Source organism: Somniosus microcephalus, chromosome 5 (assembly GCF_052327205.1).
Source record: "Somniosus microcephalus isolate GS21.2 chromosome 5, FLI_Smic_1.0, whole genome shotgun sequence".
Taxonomy (NCBI): Eukaryota; Metazoa; Chordata; class Chondrichthyes; order Squaliformes; family Somniosidae; genus Somniosus; species Somniosus microcephalus.
Genome location: NC_140991.1, coordinates 179,191,004 through 179,215,604, shown reverse-complemented (window position 1 = coordinate 179,215,604; position 24,601 = coordinate 179,191,004). Strand labels below are relative to the sequence as shown.

Sequence of the window (24,601 nt, the reverse complement as noted above, 5' to 3'; positions counted from 1 at the left end):
ACCCTATATGTTACTTCCTCAAAGAACGCCAGCAAATTTGTCAAACATGACTTCCCCTTCATAAAACCATGCTGACTTTGCCCTATTAAATTATGATTATCCAAATGTCCTGTTACTGTCTCCTTAATAATGGACTCCAAAATTTTACCTACCACAGATGTTAGGCTAACCGGTCTATAGTTTCCAGCCTTCTGTCTACTGCCCTTTTTAAATAAGGGTGTTACATTAGCAGTTTTCCAGTCTGCCGGGACCTTTGCTGAGTCCAGGGAGTTTTGGAAAATTATTACCAATGCATCCACAATCCCTACCGCCACTTCGCTCAAGACCCTAGGATGTAAGCCATCAGGTCCAGGTGATTTATCTGCCTTGAGTCCCATTATTTTACCGAGTACCACTTCCTTAGTGATTTTGATCGTGTTTAGCTCCTCCCCCCCTATAGCCCCCTGTTTGTCCAGTGTTGGGATATTCTTAGTGTCCTCTACTGTAAAGACTGATACAAAATATTCATTCAGTGTTTTTGCCATCTCCATATTTCCCACCATTAATTTCCCGGTCTCTTCCTCTAAGGGACCAACATTTACTTTAGCCACCCGTTTTCTTTTTACATAACTATAAAAACTCTTACTATCTGTTTTTATATTTTTTGCTAATTTACTTTCATAATTTATCTTCCCTTTCTTAATCAATCTTTTTGTTATTTTTTGCTGTCTTTTAAAGTTTTCCCAATCCTCTATCCTCCCACTAGATTTGGCTACCTTATATGCCCTTGTTTTTAGTTGAATACTATCCTTAATTTCTTTACTTAGCCATGGATGGCTGTCTTTTCTTTTACACCCTTTTCTTCCCAGTGGAATATATTTTTTTTGGAAGTTGTTTAATTCCCAGGCATTGTCACCCTGCAGCCATGTTTCTGTAATGGCCACAAGATCATACCCATATGTAGTTATTTGTGCCATTAACTCGTCTATTTTGTTACGAATGCTACGTGCATTCAGATAGAGAACTTTCAAATATGTTTTGTGACACTTAGTTCCTGCTTTTGCCCTTTTTATTACTTTACCTTTTACTCCATACCTCCTGCCCCTTCCTGACACGCTCTGGTTTTTAATTTCCCCACTGCTACCTAAGTCTATGACCTTCTCTGTTGTCATTTTTATTATTTGCTCTCTAGGAACCTCCCCCCCACTAGTTAGTTTAAAGCCCTCTCTACAGCCCTAGTTATATGTTACCTGGGCTGGAGCGCTTCAGCTATGAAGAGAGACTGGACAGGCTGGGGTTGTTTTCCTTAGAGCAGAGAAGGCTGAGGGGGGACCTGATTGAGGTGTACAAAATTATGAGGGGCATAGATAGGGTAGATAGAAAGGAACTTTTCCCCTTAGTCGAGGGGTCAATAACCAGGGGGCATAGTTTCAAGGTAAGGGGCAGGAGGTTTAGAGGGGATTTGAGGAGAAACTTTTTCACCCAGAGGGTGGTTGGAATCTGGAACTCACTACCTGAAAGGGTGGTGGAGGCAGGAACCCTCACAACATTCAATAAGCATTTAGATGAGCACTTGAAATGCCATAGCATACAAGGCTACGGACCAAGTGCTGGAAAATGGGATTCGGATAGGGCTTGATGGCCGATACAGACACGAGGGGCCTCTTTCTGTGCTGGATAACTATGGCCTAGAAATTGGGTTGGGGCGCCAAAGTGGCGCAAAAGTCGTCTGAGCGCAGGATTTAGCGCAGCGTTCGAAGCTTTAGCGATCGTCAGATATTTAGTTTCATTGCTCCTCGAGGGACACGGGGCAAGGCTTGAGGCGCTCCGCGCCCCTCTTAGGGCGCTGAAACTGAATATCACAGCGCAACGTGCCGCAGCACGCTGCAGTACTGCAGGCCTTCCTCCCACTGTTAAGGGGGAGGTGCCTGCAACAGCGCGATCCCCGCTCGCAAATGTCGGCAAATGAGCCCGGCACCAAGAAGTGCCGGGCTCTCGGGAAACAGCTGGCAATGCCGCAGGGGGGGGGGGTGGGGTGGTTAGGAGGTCGGGGACGGAGGTGCTGGCAGGCGGCCGCCGAAAAGGCGGCCGCCCCGCACCTCCACCTTAACTTGCGCCACTGCCGGCACAGTAAGGCCCCGTGAACCGGGCGCGGGTAGCGAGCGGCGCAACTGCGGCGTTTGCTACCAAATATCGCGAACGGGGCACGAATGGGGCGCTGTGCACACCGATGAAGTCATCAGTGGCGGCGCAGCGCAAATGCCTAACGCCACCATTAGCGCCCCTACTGAATATCGCGGGAGACGCAGCCAGTGGCGCTACAGCCACTGACTGCCTCTTTAGGCGCTAACAGGTGGCGCTACTCACCCAATTTCTCCCCCATGACTCTAAAAGTTCTCAACTTGGGAAAGGCCAAATTTACTAAGCTGATGTGATTTAGAAAAAGTGGACTGGAAACAGCTACTCGAAGGTAAATCAGTGTCAGAGCAGTGGGAGGCATTCAAGGAGCAGATAGTGAGGATTCAGAGCAAATATGTTCCCACATATTAGAGAACAAAAAGATAACCTGTTTGTGGAGGCGGAAGATGTGGGTATGATTCTTAATGAATATTTTGCGTCTATTTTCACAAGAGAGGGACAATGCAGACATTGTAGTTAAGGAGGAAGCGTGTGGAATATTAGATTAGATGAGATAAACATAGTGAGAGGAAATATTAAGAAGTTTACCATCTTTGAAAGTTGATAAATTGCCAGGCCCGGATGAAATGTTTCCCAGGCTGTTAAGAGAAGCAAGGGAGAAAACAGCGAAGGCGCTGACCATCATTTTCCAATCCTCTCTGGCTACAGGTATGGTGCCGGAGGACTGCTAATATTGTACCGTTGTTTAAAAAGGAAGAAAGGGATAGATCGAATAATTACAGGCCAGTCAGTCTAACCTCAGCAGTGCGCAAATTATTGGAAAAAATTCTGAGCGACAGTAGAAATCGTCATATAGAAAGGCACGGGTTAATCAAGGCCAGTCAGCATGGATTTGTTAAGGGAAGGTCGTGTCTGATTAAATTGATTGAATTTTTTGAGGAGGTAACAAGGAAGGTCGATGAGGATAGCACATTTGATGTAGTCTACATGGATTTTAGCAAGGCTTTTGACAAGGTCCCACATGGCAGACTGGTCAGAAGCCCATGGGATCCAATGGAAAATGGCAAGTTGGATCAAAAATTGGCTCAGTGGCAGGAAGCAAAGGGTAATGGTCGACGGGTGTTTTTGTGACTGGAAGTCCGCTCCCAGTGGGGTTCCGCAGGACTCAGTACTAGGTCCCTTGCTTTTTGTGGTATATATCAATGATTTAGACTTCAATGTAGGGGGAATGATTAAGAAGTTTGCAAGTGCTACAAAAATTGGCCATGTGGTTGATAGTGAGGAAGATAGCTGTAGACTGCATGAAAATGTCAATGGACTGGTCAGGTGGGCAGAAAAGTGGCAAATGGAATTCAATCTGGAGAAGTGTGAGGTAATGCATTTGGGGAGGGCTAACTAGGCAAGGGAATAAACTATAAATGGTAGGATACTAAGAAGTGTAGAGGAACAGAGGGACCTTGGAGTGCATGTCCACAGATCTCTGAAGGCAACAGAACAGGTAGATAAGGTGGTTAGGAAGGCATATGGGATATTTTTGCTTTTACTAGCCAAGGCGTAGAATATAAGAGCAGGGAGGTTATGCTTGAACTGTATAAAACTCTAGTTAGGCCACAGCTAGAGTACTGCATACAGATCTGGTCACCACATTACAGGAAAGACGCAATTGCACTGGAGAGGGTACAGAGGAGATTTACGAGGATGTTGCCAGGACTGGAGCATTTTAGCTATGAGGAGATTGGATAGGCTGGGGTTGTTTTCTTTGGAACAGAGGAGTCTGAGGGGAGACTTAGTTGAGGTGCATAACATTATGGTGGGCCTAGATAGAAAAGACATATTTCCCTTAGCAGAGATCATCAATAATATTAGATTTAATAAAGTAATTGTTAGAAGGATTAGAAGGAAGTTGCAGAGAACTTTCTTCCCCCAGAGGGTGGTGATGGTCTAGAACTCAATGCCTAAAAGGGTGGTAGAGGCAGAAACCCTCATCATATTTAAAAGTACTTAAGAAATGCACATGAAGTGCCGTAACCTACAGGGCTACGGACCAAGAGCTGGAAAGCTCTGTCGGTCGGCGTGGACACGATGGGCCGAATGCCATAAATTTCTATGATTTTCTGTTCAGATGCTGACTGATCTGCTGTGTATAGGGAAATTGCAGGCATACACCTCACTGACAGCACGCATTCAGAGAATTGACCCTGCCAGGTTAGTGACTGAAGAAAAATGCACTTAAATATATATAAAAAGTGAAAATATAATTTTGCTAGAGGTTCAGTGTATTAGTACAACAAAAGTATATCTTCCTGCCAGATTAATGAATATCAAGCCAGTATTTTTTTTGGGGAGACAGAAGAACATTAAGTGCCTTTATACTGGCACTTAAGATTGCATTGTAAAGTTTTATAAGAAATGACATCAGTATCCAACATTACCACAAACAATTATTCAGCGCTGTTACTGGTCAACTGCTGAAGCTATTCCAATACCTCCCTTGTTAGACGGGATGGTGATTCTCCTCAGATTTCTGTCTCACTCCAAACCAGAATAAACATATATTCAAAATATCCATGCATGCTTATACTGTCTCAGTCACACATCTAAATATTTAACTAGCACGCAAAGACACATCAGGATTAGATTTGAAGCTTTCAACCAACTTCAGATACAAATAATGAATTTTTTTGGTACCACTGTCCAATCAATTAAAAATTTGATCCAAACAGAAAACATAAAAATATTACATTAAAGAATTAGACTCCTAAAACATGCATTGCTGTTTCTAAATAAAATTAGGCGGTGAATGGATTTGAACAGTGTGATAAGGTTTAAAAAGATCATTGGGAACAGTGTCTACTTAGACCAGGAATTCCTTATAAGAAAAACATGAAGTAGGCTTGTGCTCTGGAATGCTATATCTGGCTTAGAGTCAATGGAAGTTTCATAAGAAGCTCTCTTTGCATTGGGACATTCTTCAGCCCCCAACTGCTCCCAGAGACTTTATACATTTTTTTCTTTTCGTATGGGCTTTGTTCCAGCACAGCCTCTTAACACTTGAATCACATCTCTTACTGGCTGATTATGAAGTGACATTGGTGAGGCCAGAGTTAAAAACATAGCTTCAAAGTATCCTTCCCTAGATTGGAGGAAGAGATTGATGGCCAGGGGCAAAAAAAGGGGAGAATAGGCTTGAACATTGAAAACAGGCCATATTTCAGTTGCAATTTTCACTTATAAATACCCCAGCCTTGAATGTTACTTAGAGAAAGAAAGTCATCATTGTTCTTTGCTAACCTGTATGAGTTCTTCTATGCCTCTGCAATTCGTCGCTCCGTGTGAAACGTTTGCCACAGAACAGCCAGTTGCACACAAATGGTCTCTCACCAGTGTGCCAGCGAAGGTGTGCCCGTAAGTGGGAAGTTTTCCCATAGACTTTTCCACAGCCCTCCATGTGGCAAATGTGCTGTTTCTTCTTCCCTGGTTCACTAGAGCCCCTATTTAAACAGAAATTACAGTTGGAAGATTCCAAAAGAAAAATTAAAGCATGCCAACATTTTCTGTAAGCCAGTCATCCTTTGTGAAAATAACAGCACTCAAGTATAAATAGTAGTTTCTTTCTCAATAAATTGCTGAAGCAGTAAAGAAAGGCTGATTTAAAAGAGTCAACATTAAAGTTCCTTCTTTGGCCCCAAAATTGTTTGGTCGTTCCAACAGACTCTGGCCACAAATTCAGTGGGAGTCCACTGGAACAGCTGCTAGCTTTCCTGGGACCTGGATAGAGAGAGTGCTGGCCTTAAGTTTCCTTTTCCAGGATGGTCTTGTTGGGGCAAAGTTTCCACCCACTTCACATTAGCGGTAAGAAACCATAATAAGGGATGCACATAGTGAACACTTAAGATAATCAGGGGCAGTCAGGATGAATTTATGATGGGCAGGCCATGCTTCATTAATCAGTTTCTTCCAGGAAACCACAAAGTACAGTATAATTAAAGGGAATGTTCTGCAGGAGGTATATGTGGACTTCAAAAAGAAATGGCAAACACTGATTTTATTGAACCCTATAAATATCAGCGGAATCATAACTCCATTTTGATTGCAACTACAATAACTCCACAATGTTACCAGTTTCATTTTTCAGTTTCTTTTGCAATTTTTAATTTCAATTATTTTTCCTATTCCCCGAACGTTAGTCCCCTCCGCATCCATACTATTCTCGGGCATTAGAGCAGGAAAGCCCTGTGTACAGATATGGTTCATTTTGAAGGATTTCACCAGGAATATTATCCCAACTTTCTGTTTCAAATGCTGACCCATGTATTGCTGGCATTTCCGGACCACTGCTGGATTAACCTACTCGCAGACGCACACCAGCCGCGTACTGTATCAAGAAATTACACATGTGGCATGTTTAACTTCCTTTCCAGAAAGGACAATGACTGGCAAAGTCTGCCCCCTAGAGGAACCAGTCTAGTCTAGATTTGAACTCTGCTCTCCTGAGCAAGAGTGCAAGACATGTCCACAGCTCTTGGCATTTCATTACTAGACTGCTTAGTTAACTTTTATTAATTACTCTCAGCATATTGCTTAATGCACTGGTAACAAACAGAAATATATTAAAATGCCAAAGAGCAGTAATAAGCAGCACTTATCAGATTGTGACCAATTGTAGTATTGAGCAATTTTATGCTTCTGTGGAATATGTAATCCATAATCAGTACCATATGGTACATTTATTTATTTTAAAACAAGAAAAAGACAGGCAGTTGAACAGTCTGCTTGAAAGTCATAATTTGAAAGTAATGACAGTTCATGCTGTTTAGCTGAAGTCTAAATAGTTAGCAACAAGCCATTTTAAAACAAGTCCATTTGCACTTTGCCTCCCAATATGTAAAAATGTTAATTTTGTAAATATAATTTTCAATACGAGCTAGAGTAAAATTTTTTGATATGATTTAATTTTTTTTTAAATATTCACAGCAAATGTGATAACATACAAATTTCACAATGCAGTCCTTGGGACCATGGAGTCTCCTTGGCCCAAGGCTATAGTTGTAAAAAGATATAGGCCTAGAAATTCGAATTTTTAGCACAGCCATCAAGACTGGTTTTGAAGAAAAAATGGTGGCCGCCTCGCTTCCACTCACTCCTGGGGCTGAACGCAGGAGCCGCCATATTGGGTAGATAGGCAGCCCTGCAGTTGCCTGCATTCGCCGCAAGTATTTTAATTACCAGGAGCATGACGTCAATCAGCGTGCAATGTCGAATTGACGCACGCTCAACATTTTTGGATGTTGCCGTTCCTCTTACCGTCCTCTCCAAAGCACGCCTGTGCATGCAGCCGTTGACAGCACGTAGAGCAGGGAGAAAGCGGCAGTGAGCTATAAACTGCACAGTAAACAGCTGCTGAGATAACTGGTAACTATGGAGAACTCAGACTACGTAAGTAGAGTGAAAACTGCTTCCAATGAGATGCATCAAATCTCTCCCCTGGTTAGTCAAACATACAGGAGCTAAATGCTTTTAAAATAAACTATACTAGTTAGAATCTCAGGAAAAAAATCAAATCTGCATTTCCTTACATTTTATACATTGGGTTTTCTAGTTTAGGAACTGATAAAATAATATGCAATGTTTTGAAGTCTGTTTTTAAAAGGCCAAGAATTAAGGAAAATTTAACACCTATTCTCACCAAGAGTTCTTCAAAAGCCAGTTGTTAAAAATGTAATTGAACACTCTTCTGCCCGATTTACACCAGTAAACTCGTGACCAAGACATTCAGGTTTCCCTTTTAAAAATGTTTTTATTTCAATTCACATTTACTTTTAAATACATTACGCCCAAATAGCTGACTTCAATTGTCTGTTTATTGCAAGAATTCTTTAATATGATCCAGATTGAGCTGGCTTTTTTTTCGTTGTTGCTTAATTTAATTTATTTTTTTGATCTTTTCATCAAGATCCAGTCTACATCAAGAAAATGCTGATGAACCCACTAAACAAAGAAATATTAAGATTTATTGAGGGTTCTTTTGTTCTTATTGAAAATATATACATAAGGTGCCTATATAATATACAGTTCCTATACATCCATAATCCTAAAATAAGCTTGGAAGAGCAGTTTGGAATTTCCATAGTACATGTCTTGTGATCATTGCCCTATTTTAGCAAATTTAGCAAGTGGCCAGTACTCACTGGTATCTCAAGCTTCCTTGCCACTTTAGCAACATCTCTCTTCCATATAATGGCGCTACTTCCACTCAGTCCATTAAATTTTCTGCATTCGGCTTGTATTTTGGGCATAATCTCAGGATTTCTCATGCAATGATTTAAGGACATCTATGCCGCAGTCTTTCCACTTGGAAACATACTGCTAATAAGGTGACTGCCCAAGAACACCGCACCGATCCTTTAGACGCAACCTTAGGCCTCCTGATGTTACTGCCGGAAAGAGCGCGTTGCATGGGAGCTTTGGCACACCACTCATTTAAATATCAGCAGGCAGCACCAAAATACTGGTGCTGCCTGCGCTTTTTTTTTTTTTTTTTTTGCGGGCGGCCGTTAACCTTGGCCCGCGGTGGTACCGCCCATTTTCGAGCTTAATTGAATTTCTAGACCATAAAGTCAATCAGGTCGAATTGGTGAGCAGTAGCATTTTAGCAAGAAGTTAAAAGAACAAGATGGCAGATATTAAGCTCCAATCAGCAAACAATTGCTCTATTAAGCTGCTTTTATTATTGATCTTCCGACTACCAGTTCCGTTGATCATGTGGCCAGACGAAAGGCAAGTCTTTCCTTGCTCATGGTGTCTCCCACCAGTCCAACTGCAGTCAGCAAAAGTGTTCTAACGGTGGTAACAAAATCCTTGTGGATTTTCAGCACTCTCTCTGCTGCGGTCATGATATCACCATCGCCATGCCTGGCTCGCAGTCTCAGGACATAATGGGTCGACTCCATGACACAATGCATTGCATATGCACATTCCTTGGATATACTTTGCCGCTAGTTCGCAGGGAGACCAGCAGCATAGCTTGCAGTGTAATATCTGAACAGCGAAGTTTTCCCACGATCCAGCCTGCACTATAAAAGGCCCTTGTGTATCTATAGTAGCTGCACAGATTTCAACATTGATGTCCACTTTTCTGAAAACAGGGGAACCTTCTTAAAATCTTTACCTCTCACTACATCACATCATGCAATGCATCTTTTCTCAACTAACAAAAAGCTCTTCATTGCAATTTCACATTATATCAGAGTTTAGACAGCAGCATGTATGCAGTACCTGCACTATCTAGTGGTAGATGAGGAAAACAAAGTTCTTAAGGGCTGGCATGACATGGATTCAAAGCTTCAAAGTTAATCCTATTTCAATTGAAGGACAATTCGCTCATTTTTACTGTTTACTATTTTGATGTGGATAAAGGAATAGAAAGTTTTGTATCCAAGTTTGCAAATTACACCAAGTTAGGGGGGACAGCAAGTAGTGCAGATGGGAGCAGAAAGTTGCAAAGGGACACAGTAAGATTAAGTGAGTGGGCAAAGCTATGGCAAATGGAGTGCAATGTGGGGAATTTACTTGGGACCCAAGAAAGATAAATCAGAGTAATTTCTAAATGGTGAAAAGCTGGGAACTGTAGAGGAGCAGAGAGATCTGGGAGTCCAAGTACACACATCATTCAAACCTAGTAGACGGATACAAAACATAATCAAAAAGGCGAATTGAATGTTGGCCTTTATCTCAAGAGGGCTGGAATACAAAAGGGAAGTTATGATACAGTTGTGTGGAGCCTTCGTCAGACCTCATCTGGAGTACTTCATTCAGTTTTGGGCACGGCACCTTAAGATAGATATATTGGCCTTAGGAGGGGTGCAGCGCACGTTTACCAGAATGATAACGGGGCTTAAAAAGTTATATTATGAGGGCAAGTTGCATAAACTTGGCTAGTATTCCTTGAATATAGAAGACTGAGGGTTGATCTAATCAAGGTGTTTAAAATGTTAAAAGGATCTGATAGGGTAGATACAGAGATACTATTTCCTCTAGTAGGGGAATCAAGAACAAGGGGACATAATCTTAAAATTAGAGCTGGGCCATTCAGGAGTGAAATCACAAAGCACATTTTCACACAAATGGCATCAGAAATCTGGAAAGCTCTCCCCCAAAAGGCTGTGGATGCTAGGACAATTGGCACTTTCAAGACTGAGAGATAGATTTTTATTAGGTAAGGGTATCTAGGGATATGGAGCAAAGACGGGTCAATGGAGTTGAGATGTAGGTCAGCCATGATCTAATAGAGGAGCAGTCTAGAGGGGCTGAATGGTCTACTCTCTGTTCCTAAAGGTCCTATGTGCAAGACCTGTGCTAGTGCCGTCAGGTTCTCCAAGTGCAGGATTTGTAAAGGGTAGGTCATGCCTGACAAACCTGATTGAATTTTTTGAGGAGGTGACCAAAAGTAGTGGACATTCATACCTAATCTAGAGTCGTCTTTTGTCTCCACTAGTCCTATCACCATCTCGTCTCGTTTTGAATACCTCTTAATGTCTCTTCACTTCTTTTGTTCTCTCCCAGCCCTGCCTTTCGATCTATTTCATTTCCTTTCCAGTTTTGAAAAAGGGTTAGACCCGAAACGTCGACTCTAAATTCTCTCCACGGATGTTGCCTGGCCTGCTGAGTTTTTCCAGCATTTTCTGTTGTTATAGTGGACAGGGGAATGTCTATGGATGTTATTTATATGGACTTCCAGAAGGCATTTGATAAAGTCCCACATAAGAAACTGTTAACTAAGGTAGAAGCCCACGGAATTGAAGGCAAATTATTGACCTGGTTAGGAAATTGTCTGAGTGGCAGGAGCGAGAGTAGGGATAATGGGTAGGTACTCAAATTGGCAGGATGTGACTAGTGGTGTCCTGCAGGGATCTGTGTTGAGGTATCAACTATTCACTGTATTTATTAACGACTTAGAAGATGGCATAGAAAGCCATATATCCAAATTTGCCGATGACACAAATGTAGGCGGCATTGTAGATGAAAGCATAAAATTACAAAGGGATATCGACAGATTAAGTGAATGGATTTCAATGTAGGCAAATGTGAGGTCCTCCACTTTGGACCTAAAAAGGATAGAACAGGGTACTTTCTAAATGGTGAAAAGCTAAAAACAGGAGGTCTAAAGAGACTTGGGGGTCCAGGTACATGGATCATTAAAATGTAATGAACAGGTGCAGAAAATAATCAAAAAGGCTAATGGAATGCTGGCCTTTATATCTAAAGGACTAGAGTACAAGGGGGTAGAAGTTATGCTGCAGCTGTACAAAACCCAGGTTAGACCACAACCTGGAGCACTGTGAGCAATTCTGGGCACCACACCTTAGGAAGGATGTATTGGCCTTGGAGGGAGTGCAGCGTAGGTTTACCACAATGATACCCGGACATAGAGTTAAGTTACGAGGAGAGATTACACAAATTAGGGTTGTATTCCCTAGAATGTAGACGGTTAAGGGGTGATCTGATCGAGGTTTTCAAGATATTAAAGGGGAAGAGATAGGGTAGATAGAGAGAAACTATTTCCGTTGGCTGGGGAGTCTAGGGCTAGGCGGCATACTCTAAAAATTAGAGTCAAACTAGGAAACACTTCTACACACGAAGGGTGGTAGAAGTTTGGAACTCTCTTCCACAAACAGCAAATGATGCTAGATCAATTGTTAATTTCAAATCTGAGATTGATAGATTTTTGTTAACCAAAAGGTATTAAGGGAAATGGGGCCGAAGGCGGGTATATGGAGTTAGGTCGCAGATCAGCCATGATCTCATTGAATGGCGGAACAGGCTCAATGGCTTATTCCTGTTCCCATGTTCCTATACCATGGACCTTTCCTCATTCACTATTCTGCATGTTATCAGCTCTTGCTTAAAGAGGCAATCCATAAAACTATTTAAAGCTTCAGTTGAAAATTAAATTACTTTTAACTGAATTTATTCATGGTAGCAAAGAATATACAGCACAGAAACAGGCCAATCAGCCCATGCCAGCATTTATACTCCACTCGAGCCTCCTCCCATCCTTCCTCATCTAACTCTGTCAGCATAACCATCTAGTCCCTTCTCCCTCATATGATCTAGCTTCATCTTAAATGCATCTATACTATTACCTTAACTACTCCGTGTGGTAGCAAGTTCCACATTTTTAACACTCTCTGCTATCAACTTCTTTAACAGAATAATCCAACATCAGCCAATTCTGGTACAGTTACTATATTTACATGCAGTTAAAGACTGATGCCCAGCATCTGAAGCATTTCAGAGAGTGGTCCAAGCAAGCTACCGGGCTTCTTCTTCCCACACGCACTACAATATCAGTATCAACACAGCAAGTCCCATCGTAGCTTAGCTATTCAATAAAGCCCCAGGGTCTCTCCAAGCACAGATTTCAATTGCTTCCTAAATGATTCAAGGGTTTTTGTCTCTACTACACCACCCATAATTCTATTCCATACTCTTGACACTAGTCCTAAATTTAACTTTTACTAGCTTGAACCCATGTTCTGAATTCACCTTTTCTATATTATATATCTCTTGAGATCACCTCAGTCTATATAGACAGAAAGGCTCAAGTTTCTCCAGCCTTTGCACATAACTGAGTCCTCTGACTTGCAGCTCTTCTTTTCACTGTCTCTAGGACTTGAATGTTCTGCATGTCTCAGTGGTCAGAAATCGACACAGAACTCAAGGTGTGGTCTGACCAGAGTACAATGCAGCTTGTGCATGATTTCCCCTGACTTAGACCCTACTGTTTTAGTTTTACAGTTCAGTATTTTATCTACTTTGTTGATTGATTGCTGCTCAGCAGTGACTGGACGTGTTGAGCATTAGATCTACTAAAACCTATAGTCCAGTCAGTTCATCCAAAATTCTGCAGCCTAATATCTTATCCTGCACTAAATCCCACTTGTCCATCACCCCCGTCCTCACTGCTCTACATTGTCTCCCGGTCCCTCAGCTACATAAATTTAAAATGATCATCCTCGTTTAAATTCTTCCCTGGCTTTGCCCCTTCCTGACTCTGTAACCTCCTCAAACTCTATAATCCTGCTCCCAAATTCTCTGCACCTCTTGTGCATTGCCCCTTCCTTTGCCCCACCATTGCCATCCGTGCCTAGTCGCCCAGGAATTTCCTCCCCAAACCCTTCCACCTCTTCACCTCCCTCTCCTTCTTTATGATCCTCTTTAACACCTACCTTTTTCACCAAGCTTTTGGTCACCTCATGTAAAATCTCCTCCTTCAAGCTGGTATATTTTTTTCCCCTCACATCTCTATGACGTGCTTTGGGAAGTTTTTTCTATGTTAAGGGCACTATATAAATGCAAATTGTTGTAGCTCTCTTTCAACTTCATCTTTAACAATTTCTGCAACAATGGCTGGAGTTCACGGTTTCCTCGAAGGTACGCGGGCGCAGCTGTCTCGAGGCTGCCGGCACTCACGCAGTCTCACAGGAGCGGGCTCCAGCGTGCAGGCGCTCTTTAATTGCGTCCCAGGATCCCAGTTCTTTTGGCCTGCAGGAGTGGGCTTCAATGCACAGGCGACGAAAATTGGTGCTTGCGTGCTGGAGCCCGGTCCTCCGGACCAAAAGAACTGGGATCCTGGGACGCAATTAAAAAGAGCTCCTGCGCACTGGATTGCGCGACGCGAGATACTGGATCCTGTGCAATACAATTAGAAAGAGCGCGGGAAGGAGGGCGAGAGAGAGACATGGAGGCAGGGATGAACTCCCCTTGCTCACCGGGAGGGCGGCAGGGATCAGCTCCCCTCGCTCACTCACCGAGAGAGAGGCAGGGATCAGCTCCCCTCGCTCACCGGGTAGAATAGACTCACCTTCTTGGCTCAGGTAAGATACTGGACGGCACCTAAAGCATACCAGAGCAAGAAGTTAACACCTTCAGTAGAGAAAGGCAACTGGTGGAAAAGCAAGTAAAAGGATCAAATGGCCAATCATTATGTTGTGGTTTTTTAAAACACACACAAGTGTAGAGCATTATTCTAGCATTCATTTCCCTGGCCCGGGGGGGGGGGGGGGGGGGGGGGAGGGATATCTATAATTTCAAAGGATTCTCCACTTTCCAGCATCTCTCACAAAATAATTTTAATATGACCAGACTTGGAAGTGGCGAAACAGCAGGAAGATTTAAGAAAATCTTTCAAATTAGCTGTTAATACTTATCCTAAAGGTAACGCTAAAGGGTTAATTATGAAAGACACCCCCCCCCCCAACCAGCTAGATGTCAGTGCAAGTCAGAGAGAGGTCCATCACATTATTGTTCTGTGTCTTTTAGCCGCAATTGCTGTCGGCAGAGGAGTCTAATAAAATTATCCCTGATTGAATTTCCTAATTTCCTAAAGTCTGAGTTATTTTGTAAAAACAAACTCAGCAGATTCTATCAGCATCTGAAAAGAAAAAACTGGGTTAATGTTTCGGTTGTAGACTCTTCATCAGAACAGAGTTATTGAACAGACAGACAGACTACTTCCATTTCATAAAAGCTCTGCATTGTGACATGGTACAGCAAACAGAATTATAATTAACAGTGCCCAATTCCCAGTGGAAATGTATTTCTACAGCAATTATTTCATGCCCTAAAGGTGAGTTTGCACTCCAGCCACTGTTCCCTGTAAGGTGTGCGGCTGCGCACTGATCCCGAAGCTCCCGCGCACTTAAATTCAAAGGCCATGCAGTGAGCTGGGGGGAGGGGCCCAATACACAATGGCGGGGGAGGGGCCCAATACACAATGGGCTGGGAATCCTCAGAGAGTGGTTGGCGGTTCTTGCGCCCTCAGCCAATCCCAATTGGAAATGAACAAGAGTTGGAGTTGGGGCTGGAGCCACGTGTTAAGGGAGTGGGTGACGTGTCAGTTGTGTCACCCTCTGAGAAGCGGCACGTGCTGTAGGCAGAAGCTGTAGAATAGCCGAGTTCAGCCAGTTCCCACGGTGATGAGGGCAGTGTGTCTCCCCTTCTCCTTTGGTGCCATGGTTCCGGGGGCCTGTGTTACAGAAACTCCGCCCTCAACGCCGAGCAAATCAGTGTGGGCCAGATCAGTGCAACTGGCCACAGCTTTCAAAATCGGTGGGAGCGATCGGTAAATACCGCGTGTACCTCATCTTCCTATTAATCCTGTTACAGGTGAGTGAGTTGCTGAGTTTTACCCGCAACAGATGAGTAAGAAAGTGCTTTGTTGCTGTCAGAGGGCAGTGACATGTTTTAGGAGAGGAAATGAGAAACAAGTTTGTGTGAATTTTGAGCTGTACGTGAATCCACTGTTTAAAATAAAATGATCCTATGGCAGATGGATTTGTAAGATCAGGCTTTCAATCATTAGGTGAAGCAAGGAAGCATTTTAGCAGAGGGAAAAAAAGAGTGATTATCACAAGTTTAATTTATTAGCTACTTTTCACTAAATCCAATATCGCACCTGGGATGGATTTATGGTTTTAGTCTTGTTGCTGATGAAAATTAATAAAAAACCTTAATAATATTAAAAAGTGGGGAAATTAGAGTTTACTTTTGAAAAATCAGAATTCTGGCGTCAGGTTTATATTTTTAGAAATGTTGAGGCACCTCACTTTCTACAGGCCAACCCAATTAGCACATCTGTCTGCTGAAGAATTTAGACCACCTGGCAACAACAAAGGTTGCCTCTTGTATTGAACGGTAGAGCGAGTATGGCCAGCTGTCAATGGTGGAGCGATTAAAATCAGGAATACATAAGAGGCCCGAATTGGAGGAAAGCAGCGATCTCGGACGGTTGTAGGCACTGTTCCCTGTAAGGTGCGCGGCTGCGCAGCGATCTGGAAGGTCCCGCGCACTTAAATTCAAAGGCCGCGCAGTGAGCATGAGAGCTGGAGCGGGGGGAGAGGCCCAATACACAATGTCCCGGGAATCCTCACAGAGAGTCGTTTGTGACTTCAGAGCTGATCTGAATTGGAACGGCATTTGCCAAGATACGGAGCCCTGGAACCTGGTGAGCATTGTCTCGAGATTCTGTCAGTACTTTTTTCTGTGGAGTCGTGTGTAGTCTGTTCCTGAGGACTGAGCGGCGGCCGCACTTTGGAACAACACAGGTGGAGGCGCAGCACATGTACAATGGCCTCTGGAAGGAAGCTAAAGTAAAGTTTAGGCCTGTGGTGAAACAAAAATGAGGAAATATATTTGGAGAATTGTTTAAAGTTGCAAAAAAAAAAAATGGGAAAAGTGATATTGAATGCCTGCAATAGTTTTCAGTTAAATTTTGCCAGGTGTTGGCCCCTTTTTGAAAGAGTCTATCAGGGATATTTAAATCATGTTGCGAGAGGGGAAAAAGTCTGTGCCCCTGTTTGTACCTCGGAGTCTGTGAGAGACGGAGGGAATGGCAGCAGATAAAGAGGAAACAACTTCTCCAAAACTGATCCCAACTCGTCGCCATCGCTGGGGATAAATAACCTCACTGCCTTCTTAGGAAGTTTAACCACTTTATTCACTTTCTTATTTGAGCTCCATTTCGAATTAGAGTTTATTTTGTTATTTTTTTGTTGTATGTTTAACGACTGCATTGCAGAGCGAAAGAGAAACTTGGAGCAACTTCTGTCAAAGCTGCAACGAGACCTGAAAGAATTTAAAGATGTTAAATGAACTTCTCACAAAAAATGAGTGTTAGAAACACTTTTTCCCTCCCCAAGTTTCGAATATGATTTTGGAAAAAAGCAAAAATCAATTTTCCCCTCATCTAAACAAGTTTCAACCAGGTCTTGAAGTCCAAATGCGTAAGAGGCTCTGAAATGTTTAAAACGTTTTAAAACTGAAATTTCTCAATATTTGATTTTGAACGATCGACTGAAGTGAGTAGCTTTATACAAACATGCAACCATGCTGCTGAGGAGGGAGAGGGTAGGGGAGAATTTGTAGGAGTTACATATTGTGGAGAATGTTTGAGAAAAATATTAGAAGCAAAATTGAACTACTGCACTTTATATTTGTTGGTTGTCTGGTTGCATAGTGATTAATATTCCAATTACTTATGTGGACGTACAGCACGTCAGTGCCATAGGAAAGCCGCTGCTCCTGCTGCTTGTGCAGCCACTGCTATAGTGACATGAGGGATGGGCTAATACATTGAAAACTTTAAAATTAATACTAATTGCACGAATAGATATGCCTGTTTCAGCTCACTGAGTATTTGTATTGTTTGTCAATGCATAACCATGTAACTGAGTGACGTTTCTGAAGTGTTAATGCATTATTATGCAGTTCTTTTACATCCCAATCATTTCTGACAAGTAATTTTTTTTTTTTTTTAATAAAATAGAGAGTTTGTACATGACAAGCGATGAACTAAAAGCTTTTAATTAATTCTACCCTAAACAAACTTGCAGGATGGGCATATAAATGACAAATGAATTTCAATATAGATTAAGTGTGAGGTGGTGCATTTTGGCAGGCAGAATAAGGAGGCGACCTACTCCTTGGAAAATAAGAGTTTAAATGGGGTAGAGGTGCAAAGGGATCTAGGGATATAGATTCACAAATCATTACAAGTAGGTTAAAAAAGCCATGTGGGGTGGCAATATGGCATTACTTGTTGTAAAAATTGTTATAAAATCTGTCAACGGACAAAAAGGTTGCACTCAAAGGAGTTTGTGGCCCACTTAGTACAAAAAAAAATTAAAGGGAACATTGCTTATATTGTCCATTTTTTCTTCCATTGCAGTCCTTTAGACTAGTATTAAATTTAATCTGCCATTGTTCTGTCTACTTACATATTTTGTCCCACTCTTTTTGCAGTTCCTCAGTTGTCTCCTCAGATTCCACTACTCCTTTCAGCAAACTCACCAAGGCCACCTGTGAATTTCTGAGCAACATTCACTATAACTTCCACTTAGGTTTCATTCTCTGGACACAAGGTTAACTAAACCAAAACATAGGCCGTGTTAGAAGCGGCTGCTTCCTCTTTAAATTATGTCCTTGAGAATTAAAATACTTGGGAGTCCCTGTTACTTCAATGTCTGAAAGACAAAATTCCTTTGGGCCTTCAAGATTATTTGAGGTAACTTGGCCTACTAGACCCATCTTCCTTTGCCCCTGCTGAAAAAGGGTGACCATTCTCAAAACATCTTACATTTAATCCAAATTTATTTTTACAACTATTGTTTTTACAGAGTTAGATATGCATATTTCCAAATTATTTTTAGGGGGAGGGAGAGTTGTTGTGGTAGTGGTGCTGATGGCAAGGTCTGCAGGAAATGGAAGGCAAACTGTAATGATGGTTTTCAAACTGGGGCTAAAGATTGAAACATGCCATTTAAAAACTAGTTCCTCCCCAGTCTCCATGCCAAAATGAACTTTTGGTGCCACGTTTTACAGAACACTCACTAAATCCACATAACTTTTAAAACAGCTTTTAGAAAGTCAGGCTTAAGGACACGTGGTAAAAGTAAAAAATAAAATTTTACTATCATCACTCACCTTCCTTCTCCATCTCTGCAGTTAGGACATGAGCAGGCAACTCTTCTTAGCCTTTTGCCAGGCTGAACATCCTGCTCACTAGCTGGCTGGAGCTGTACTTGGGTGATGTTGTTAGGGCTAACAGTGCCCAGTGCGGCATTGGCAATGCTGCCAACAGCTACTGTCACTGGAGTTACAGATGCAGGCTGTACTTTCAGATGCCATTTTGTATCTCCACCATCCTGGGTCTGTTGACCTGTGGAACAGTATATTACATGTAAAGGTATTTGTTGTTCTTATTTAAACTACATAAAAAACTGGTCAAAGCATCTATCCAGTAAAATTCTAACACTTTTAATTTTTCTACTTAGTCAGATTTTGTAAATGAAACCTATTTAAATTGAACAAATGTCCATACTCTTATGTAATGTACAGGCCTCATTGATATACCTACTGCATAAGCATTTATACAAATTTCAATTCCATCGGATAATAAGAGCATAGGAACAAGAGTAGGCCATTCAGCCCCTCGAGTCTGTTCTGCCATTTTAGATCATGGCTGATCTGTACCTCAACTCCATTTACCCACCTTTGCTCCATATCCCTTGATACCCTTACCTAACAAAATCCAACAATTTCAGTATTGAAACTTTCAATTGACCCAGAATCCACGGCCTTTGGGGGAGGCATGTCCAGATTTTCACTATGAATAAATGCTTCCCGATTTCTGTTCTAAATGACCTAGCTCCAATTGTAAAATTCTTCTTGTTCTGGACTCCCTCACTAGAGGAAATAGTTTCTCTGTATCTATCCTATCGAATCACTTTAAAGACCTTGATTAGATCATCCCATAACCTTTTAAACTCAAAGAATACAAAACAAATGTTTGCAACCAGTCTCCATAATTTAACCCCTTAAGCCCCAGCATTATTCTGGTGTATCTGCGCTATACCACCTCTAAGGCCAATATAGCTTTCCTGAGGTGCGGGGCCCAAAGCTGAACGGAGCACCAGATGGGGTGTGACCAAGGGTCTGTACAACTGAAGTATCACTTCCCCACTTCTATATTTACACAGAAAGTGTATGCTTAAAGACTTTTAAGGCAGGAACACATGATTAATCTGACAAAATAAATTGTATAATGCTGGAGGGTAGTTGGAGGGGGACAGGCAGATTAGACAAAGAAACAGCCAAATTCTTCACTAAAACAATTTTGACATGCAACAATTTTTCTTTTTTTTATTACTTTCCATACTTAAGAAAGGACATACTTGCTCTCGAGTCAGTACAAAGGTGGTTCACTCGGTTAATCCCGGGGATGAGGGGATGGACATATGAGGAGAGGTTGAGTAGATTGGGACTCTACTCATTGGAGTTCAGAAGAATGAGAGGCGATCTTATTGAAACATATAAGATTGTGAAGGGGTTGGATCGGGTGGATGCGGGGAGGATGTTCCCGATGATGGGTGAAACTAGAACTAGGGGGCATAGCCTTAGAATAAGGGGCTGCTCTTTCAAAACTGAGATGAGGAGGAACTACTTCACTCAGAGGGTGGTAGGTCCATGGAATATGCTGCCCCAAAAAGCTGTAGAAGTTACATCATTACATAAATTTAAAACAGAAATAAACAGTTTCCTAGAAGTAAAGGGAATTAAGGGTTACGGGGAGCGGGCAGGAATTTGGACATGAGTCTAGGTTCGGATCGGTCATGGCCCTGTGGGTAGCGGAGCGGGCCCAGGGGCCGTGTAGCCTGATCCTGCTCCTATTTCGTGTGTCTAATTCTGTTAGATTCAGGAGATGGTTCTGTGATAGTGGATTGGCGGTTAGGATCAGATCAGCCATGATCTTATTGAATGGCGGAGCAGGCTCGAGGGGCCGATTGGCCTACTCTTGCTCCTATTTCTTATGTTCTTATGTTCTTAATGCCCAAAATTTGTTGGAGCGTGCCCAGTTAGTTAGTTTCCTTCACCCTTCAGCTCGAAAATGTTTTGCTTGTAAGTTGCTGGAAGCGCGAGGGCAACGGGGCATCTGGGACAACAGGACCAAGTCTATCTCCTTAACCAATGAGAGTTAAGGATTGCGAAAGAAACAGGAGGAATGACAGAGAAGGAAATAGGGTGAATTAGAGTCAAATCAGATACAGAAAGAGAAATAAAGAGATGGAAGAAATAAAGAGAGGGTAGGAAAGATTGAATTAAGAGAAAGAGAGAAGAGACAGAAAGGAAAAGTAAGAAAAAAAATAAAAATTAAATTTTAATTTGAAAAATCTCTAAATTTACTACCGGTAGGAATGCGACTCCACAGTTTAATGCTCTGTTTCTGGACCAGAGAGGTTGATTAGCATTGCAGGAACATAAATCTCATTAAAAAGGGACTTGCGCTGTTATGTACTAGCCCTAAATTTCTGCGGCGAGTTTAATCTGTAATTAATGTGCAAATGTAGCACCCTCATGAAAGGTTAAGGGCAAACTGCCATTTTCACAACACTAACGGCACGCAAATCGCCCAGCAACTTGTAGCGATTCGCCATTAAAGTTGCTGGACGATTTACAGCGAGCGCCATTAAACTCGCCGTCATTTTGACAGAACACTGTAGTCATGGAAACTCGGACTGATAAACGTGTACCTTGTGGTTCATGACAATAACAAATTGTAACAAAATATAAGTTTTAACTGTGTAGGCTGTAGGGCCACTAAACCTTCAGTTAAGTTTTCTTAGTTGTCCAGTGAAGTGTTGCAAATGATTGTGAAAACTGTTATCATATATGAACCTACAAAAAGACAGTGAGGAAAAGATCGACTGGTAAATCAAGCCTGTCCCAAACAAACAATCATAATGCAACTAAGCAACCAGGGATGAGGGACTTTATTTATGTGGAGAGACTAGAGAAGCTGGGTTTGTTCTCCTTGGAGCAGAGAAGGTTAAAGGGAAATTTAATAGAGGTTTCAAAATTATGAAGGGTATTGATAAGAGTAAATAAGGAGACGCATACTTGAAAAGGAAACATTTGCAGGGTTATGGGGGAAGAGGTGAGTGGGACTAATTGGAAAGCTCTTTCAAGGACCTGCCACAGGCCCAATGGCCTCCTTCTGTGCTGTTTGATTCGATGACTCCCAGTGTACCCGCCCACTTAGTCATGTAATCTCCTGGGGGAGGCACAAAACAGATTTTTTAAAAACTCTCGGCCAATTAAGAGAGAAAATCTAGGAAATTCCTCTCTGACCTCTGAAGGCAATCATAGATCATAGCACAGGAGGCCATTCGACCCACTCTATTTGTGCCAGCCAAAAAGGAGCTATCCAGCCTAATCCCACTTTCCAGCTCTTGGTCCGTAGCCTTGTAGATGGCAGTACTTAAAGTGCACATCCAAGCACTTTTTAAATGCTGCCTCTACCATCCTTTCAGGCAATGAGTTCCAGACCTCCTCTGGATGAAAAAAGTTCTCCTCAACTCCCCTCTAATCCTTCTACCAATTACTTTCAATCTATGCCCCCTGGTTATTGACCTCTCTGCTAACGGAAATAACGTCTTTCCTATCCACTCTATCTAGGCCAGTCATAATTTTATACACCTCAATCAAGTCTCCCCTCAGCCTCCCCTGTTCCAAAGAAAACAATCCCAGCCTATCCAATCTTTCCTCGTAGCTAAAATTCTCCAGTCCTGGCAACATCCTCTCTAGTGCAATCACATCCTTCCTGTAATGTGGTGACCAGAATTGTACACAGTACTCTAACTGTGGCCTAACTTGTGTTATATACAGTTCTAGCATAACTTCCCTGCTCTTATATTCTATGCCTAGGTTAATAAAGGAAAATATCCCGAATGCCTTCTTAACCGTCTTATCTACCTGTCCTGCTAGCTTCAGGGATCTGTGAATATACACTCCAAGGGGTCTCTGTTTCTCTGCACCTCTCCGTATCCTACTATTTATTGTGTATTCCTTTGCCTTGTTAGCCCTCCCCAGACACATTGCTTTGCGTTATTTGCCCTCCCCAGATGCATTGCTTCACACTTCTCTGGATTGAATTCCATTTACCACTGTTCTGCCCACCTGACCAGTCCATTGATATCTTCCACAGCTTTCTTCCTCACAATCAACCACGCAGCCAATTTTTGTATCATCTGCAAACTTCTTAATCATGCCCCCTGCATTGAAGTCTAAATCATTGATACATACCACAAAAAGCAAGGGACCTGGTACTGAGCCCTGCAGAACCTCACTGGAAATGGCTTTCCAATCACAAAAACACCTGTCGACCATTACCCTTTGCTTCCTGCCACTGAGCCAATTTTGGATCCAACTTGTTATTTTCCCTTGGATCTCATGGGCTTTTACTTTTCTGACCAGTCTGACATATGGGATCTCGTCAAAAGCCTTGCTAAAATCCATGTAGACTACATCAAACACGCTATCCTCATCGACCCTCCTTGTTACCTCCTCAAAAAAGTCAATCAAGTTAATCAGACACAGCCTTCTCTTAACAAATCCATGTTGACGGTCCTTTCTAAATGACGATTAATGCTGTCCCTCAGAATATTTTTGCAATTGCAATAATTTGCCCACCACCAAGGTTAGGCTGACTGGCCTGTATTTACTCGGTCTATCCCTTGCTCAATTTTAAACAACGGTACAACATTAGCAGTCCTTCAGTCCTCCGGCACCACGCCTGTCATCAGAGAGGATTGGAAAATGAGGGTCAGAGCATCCACTATTTCCTCGCTAGCTGCTCTTCACAGCCTGAGATACATTTCACGCAGGCCTGGCGATCCATCTACTTTCAAAGATGCTAAACCCCTTAATATTTCCTCTCTCGCTATGGTTTATCCCATCTAATATTTTACACTCCTCCTCCTTAACTACAATCTCTGCATTGTCCCCCACTTTTATGAAGACAGACACAAAGGGCTGGATTTTCTCAGCCCCGAGGAGACGGGCTTGGAGGCAGGACTGCCGGTAAAGTAGCAGAAAGTGGGGGCAGATGGCAAACCCGCCCCCATCCGGCCTCCGTGCCCTTTTGCCAAGAGGCGGGAAGATGTGCTGCTTCGGGTTCCGTCTCCTTGAGGCGGGAAAGGGATTAAATCCTTTTAACTGCCTGTTAACAGGCAGAAAAAAGGATTAGTCCCATTTTACCTTTTTAGGTGAAGGCTTCCCGACCTCGGAGAACCCCGCTGGGTTGGAGGAGTCGAGTAGGAGGTCTGCAGGGGTCAGAGGGACCTGAAGGTAAGATGTAGAGGTGAGTGATGGGTGCAAGTGTGGAGTGGTAAGTATGTAAGGTGAGTGTTAAGTTTAAAAAATGTTCACTTACCTTGGTTTCTGCCTAAAGCCTTCATCCGCTCTGGATCGGGAGTCCCGACATCTTCCTTGTCGATTTCACAGACTGGCTGTTGGATCCTCTGAACCAACAGCCATCTGAAATCTACAAAGTTAAAGGTTTGATGAGTCCTGAACACAAGGACTCATCCTTCAGAGCCGTCAACGTTGACATTTCTTCTTTCAAGAAGTCTTGACAGATAGCACGTCAACATGCTCGGTCAGTGACTTCCCCCCTAATTGGTCTGCTGAGCCCGCAGGGCGGGCTTAACAAGGTCAATCAGGAGAAAATCCCGCTGGTTGGCCAGAAGATGGAGGCGGGACATAGACCCGACAAGCAGCAGTCCCGCCTCCAACTCGTCTCCATTGAGAAAATCCAGCCCAATGTATTCATTAAGAACCATACCCACATCCTCCGCCTCCATACACAGGTTACCGGTTTGGTCTCTAATAGGCCCTACTCTTTAGTTATCCTCTTGCTCTTTATATATTTATAAAACATTTTTGGGTTTTCCTTGATTTTACTTGCCAATATTGCAATGTATGTTATTAATTAAAAAGACAATTATAAAACAAGAATGTGCCTTATAAATCAGTGAGACCTACACAATAAAATTCTTATACTTCTGCAGCCACACAGAAACGTTTAAGAGGTACACTAAATGGATCTAACTTCCACTCCTCTTTGCTATGGCTTGCATATAAAATA

General features: G+C 42.5%; 1 protein-coding gene across 2 annotated transcripts in view; it reads right to left on the bottom strand.

Moving 5' to 3' along the window:
• sp4 (sp4 transcription factor) overlaps positions 1-24,601 on the bottom strand; it is a 135,118-nt gene that overhangs the window by 30,534 nt on the left and 79,983 nt on the right. For both annotated transcript variants that reach the window (XM_085988447.1, XM_085988448.1), the window contains exons 4-5: positions 18,601-18,835; positions 5,410-5,609 (exon numbers count right to left, since the gene is read on the bottom strand). In XM_085988447.1, the coding sequence (XP_085844573.1) occupies positions 5,410-5,609; positions 18,601-18,835 (435 nt within the window). The remainder of the gene's footprint in view (positions 1-5,409; positions 5,610-18,600; positions 18,836-24,601) is intronic.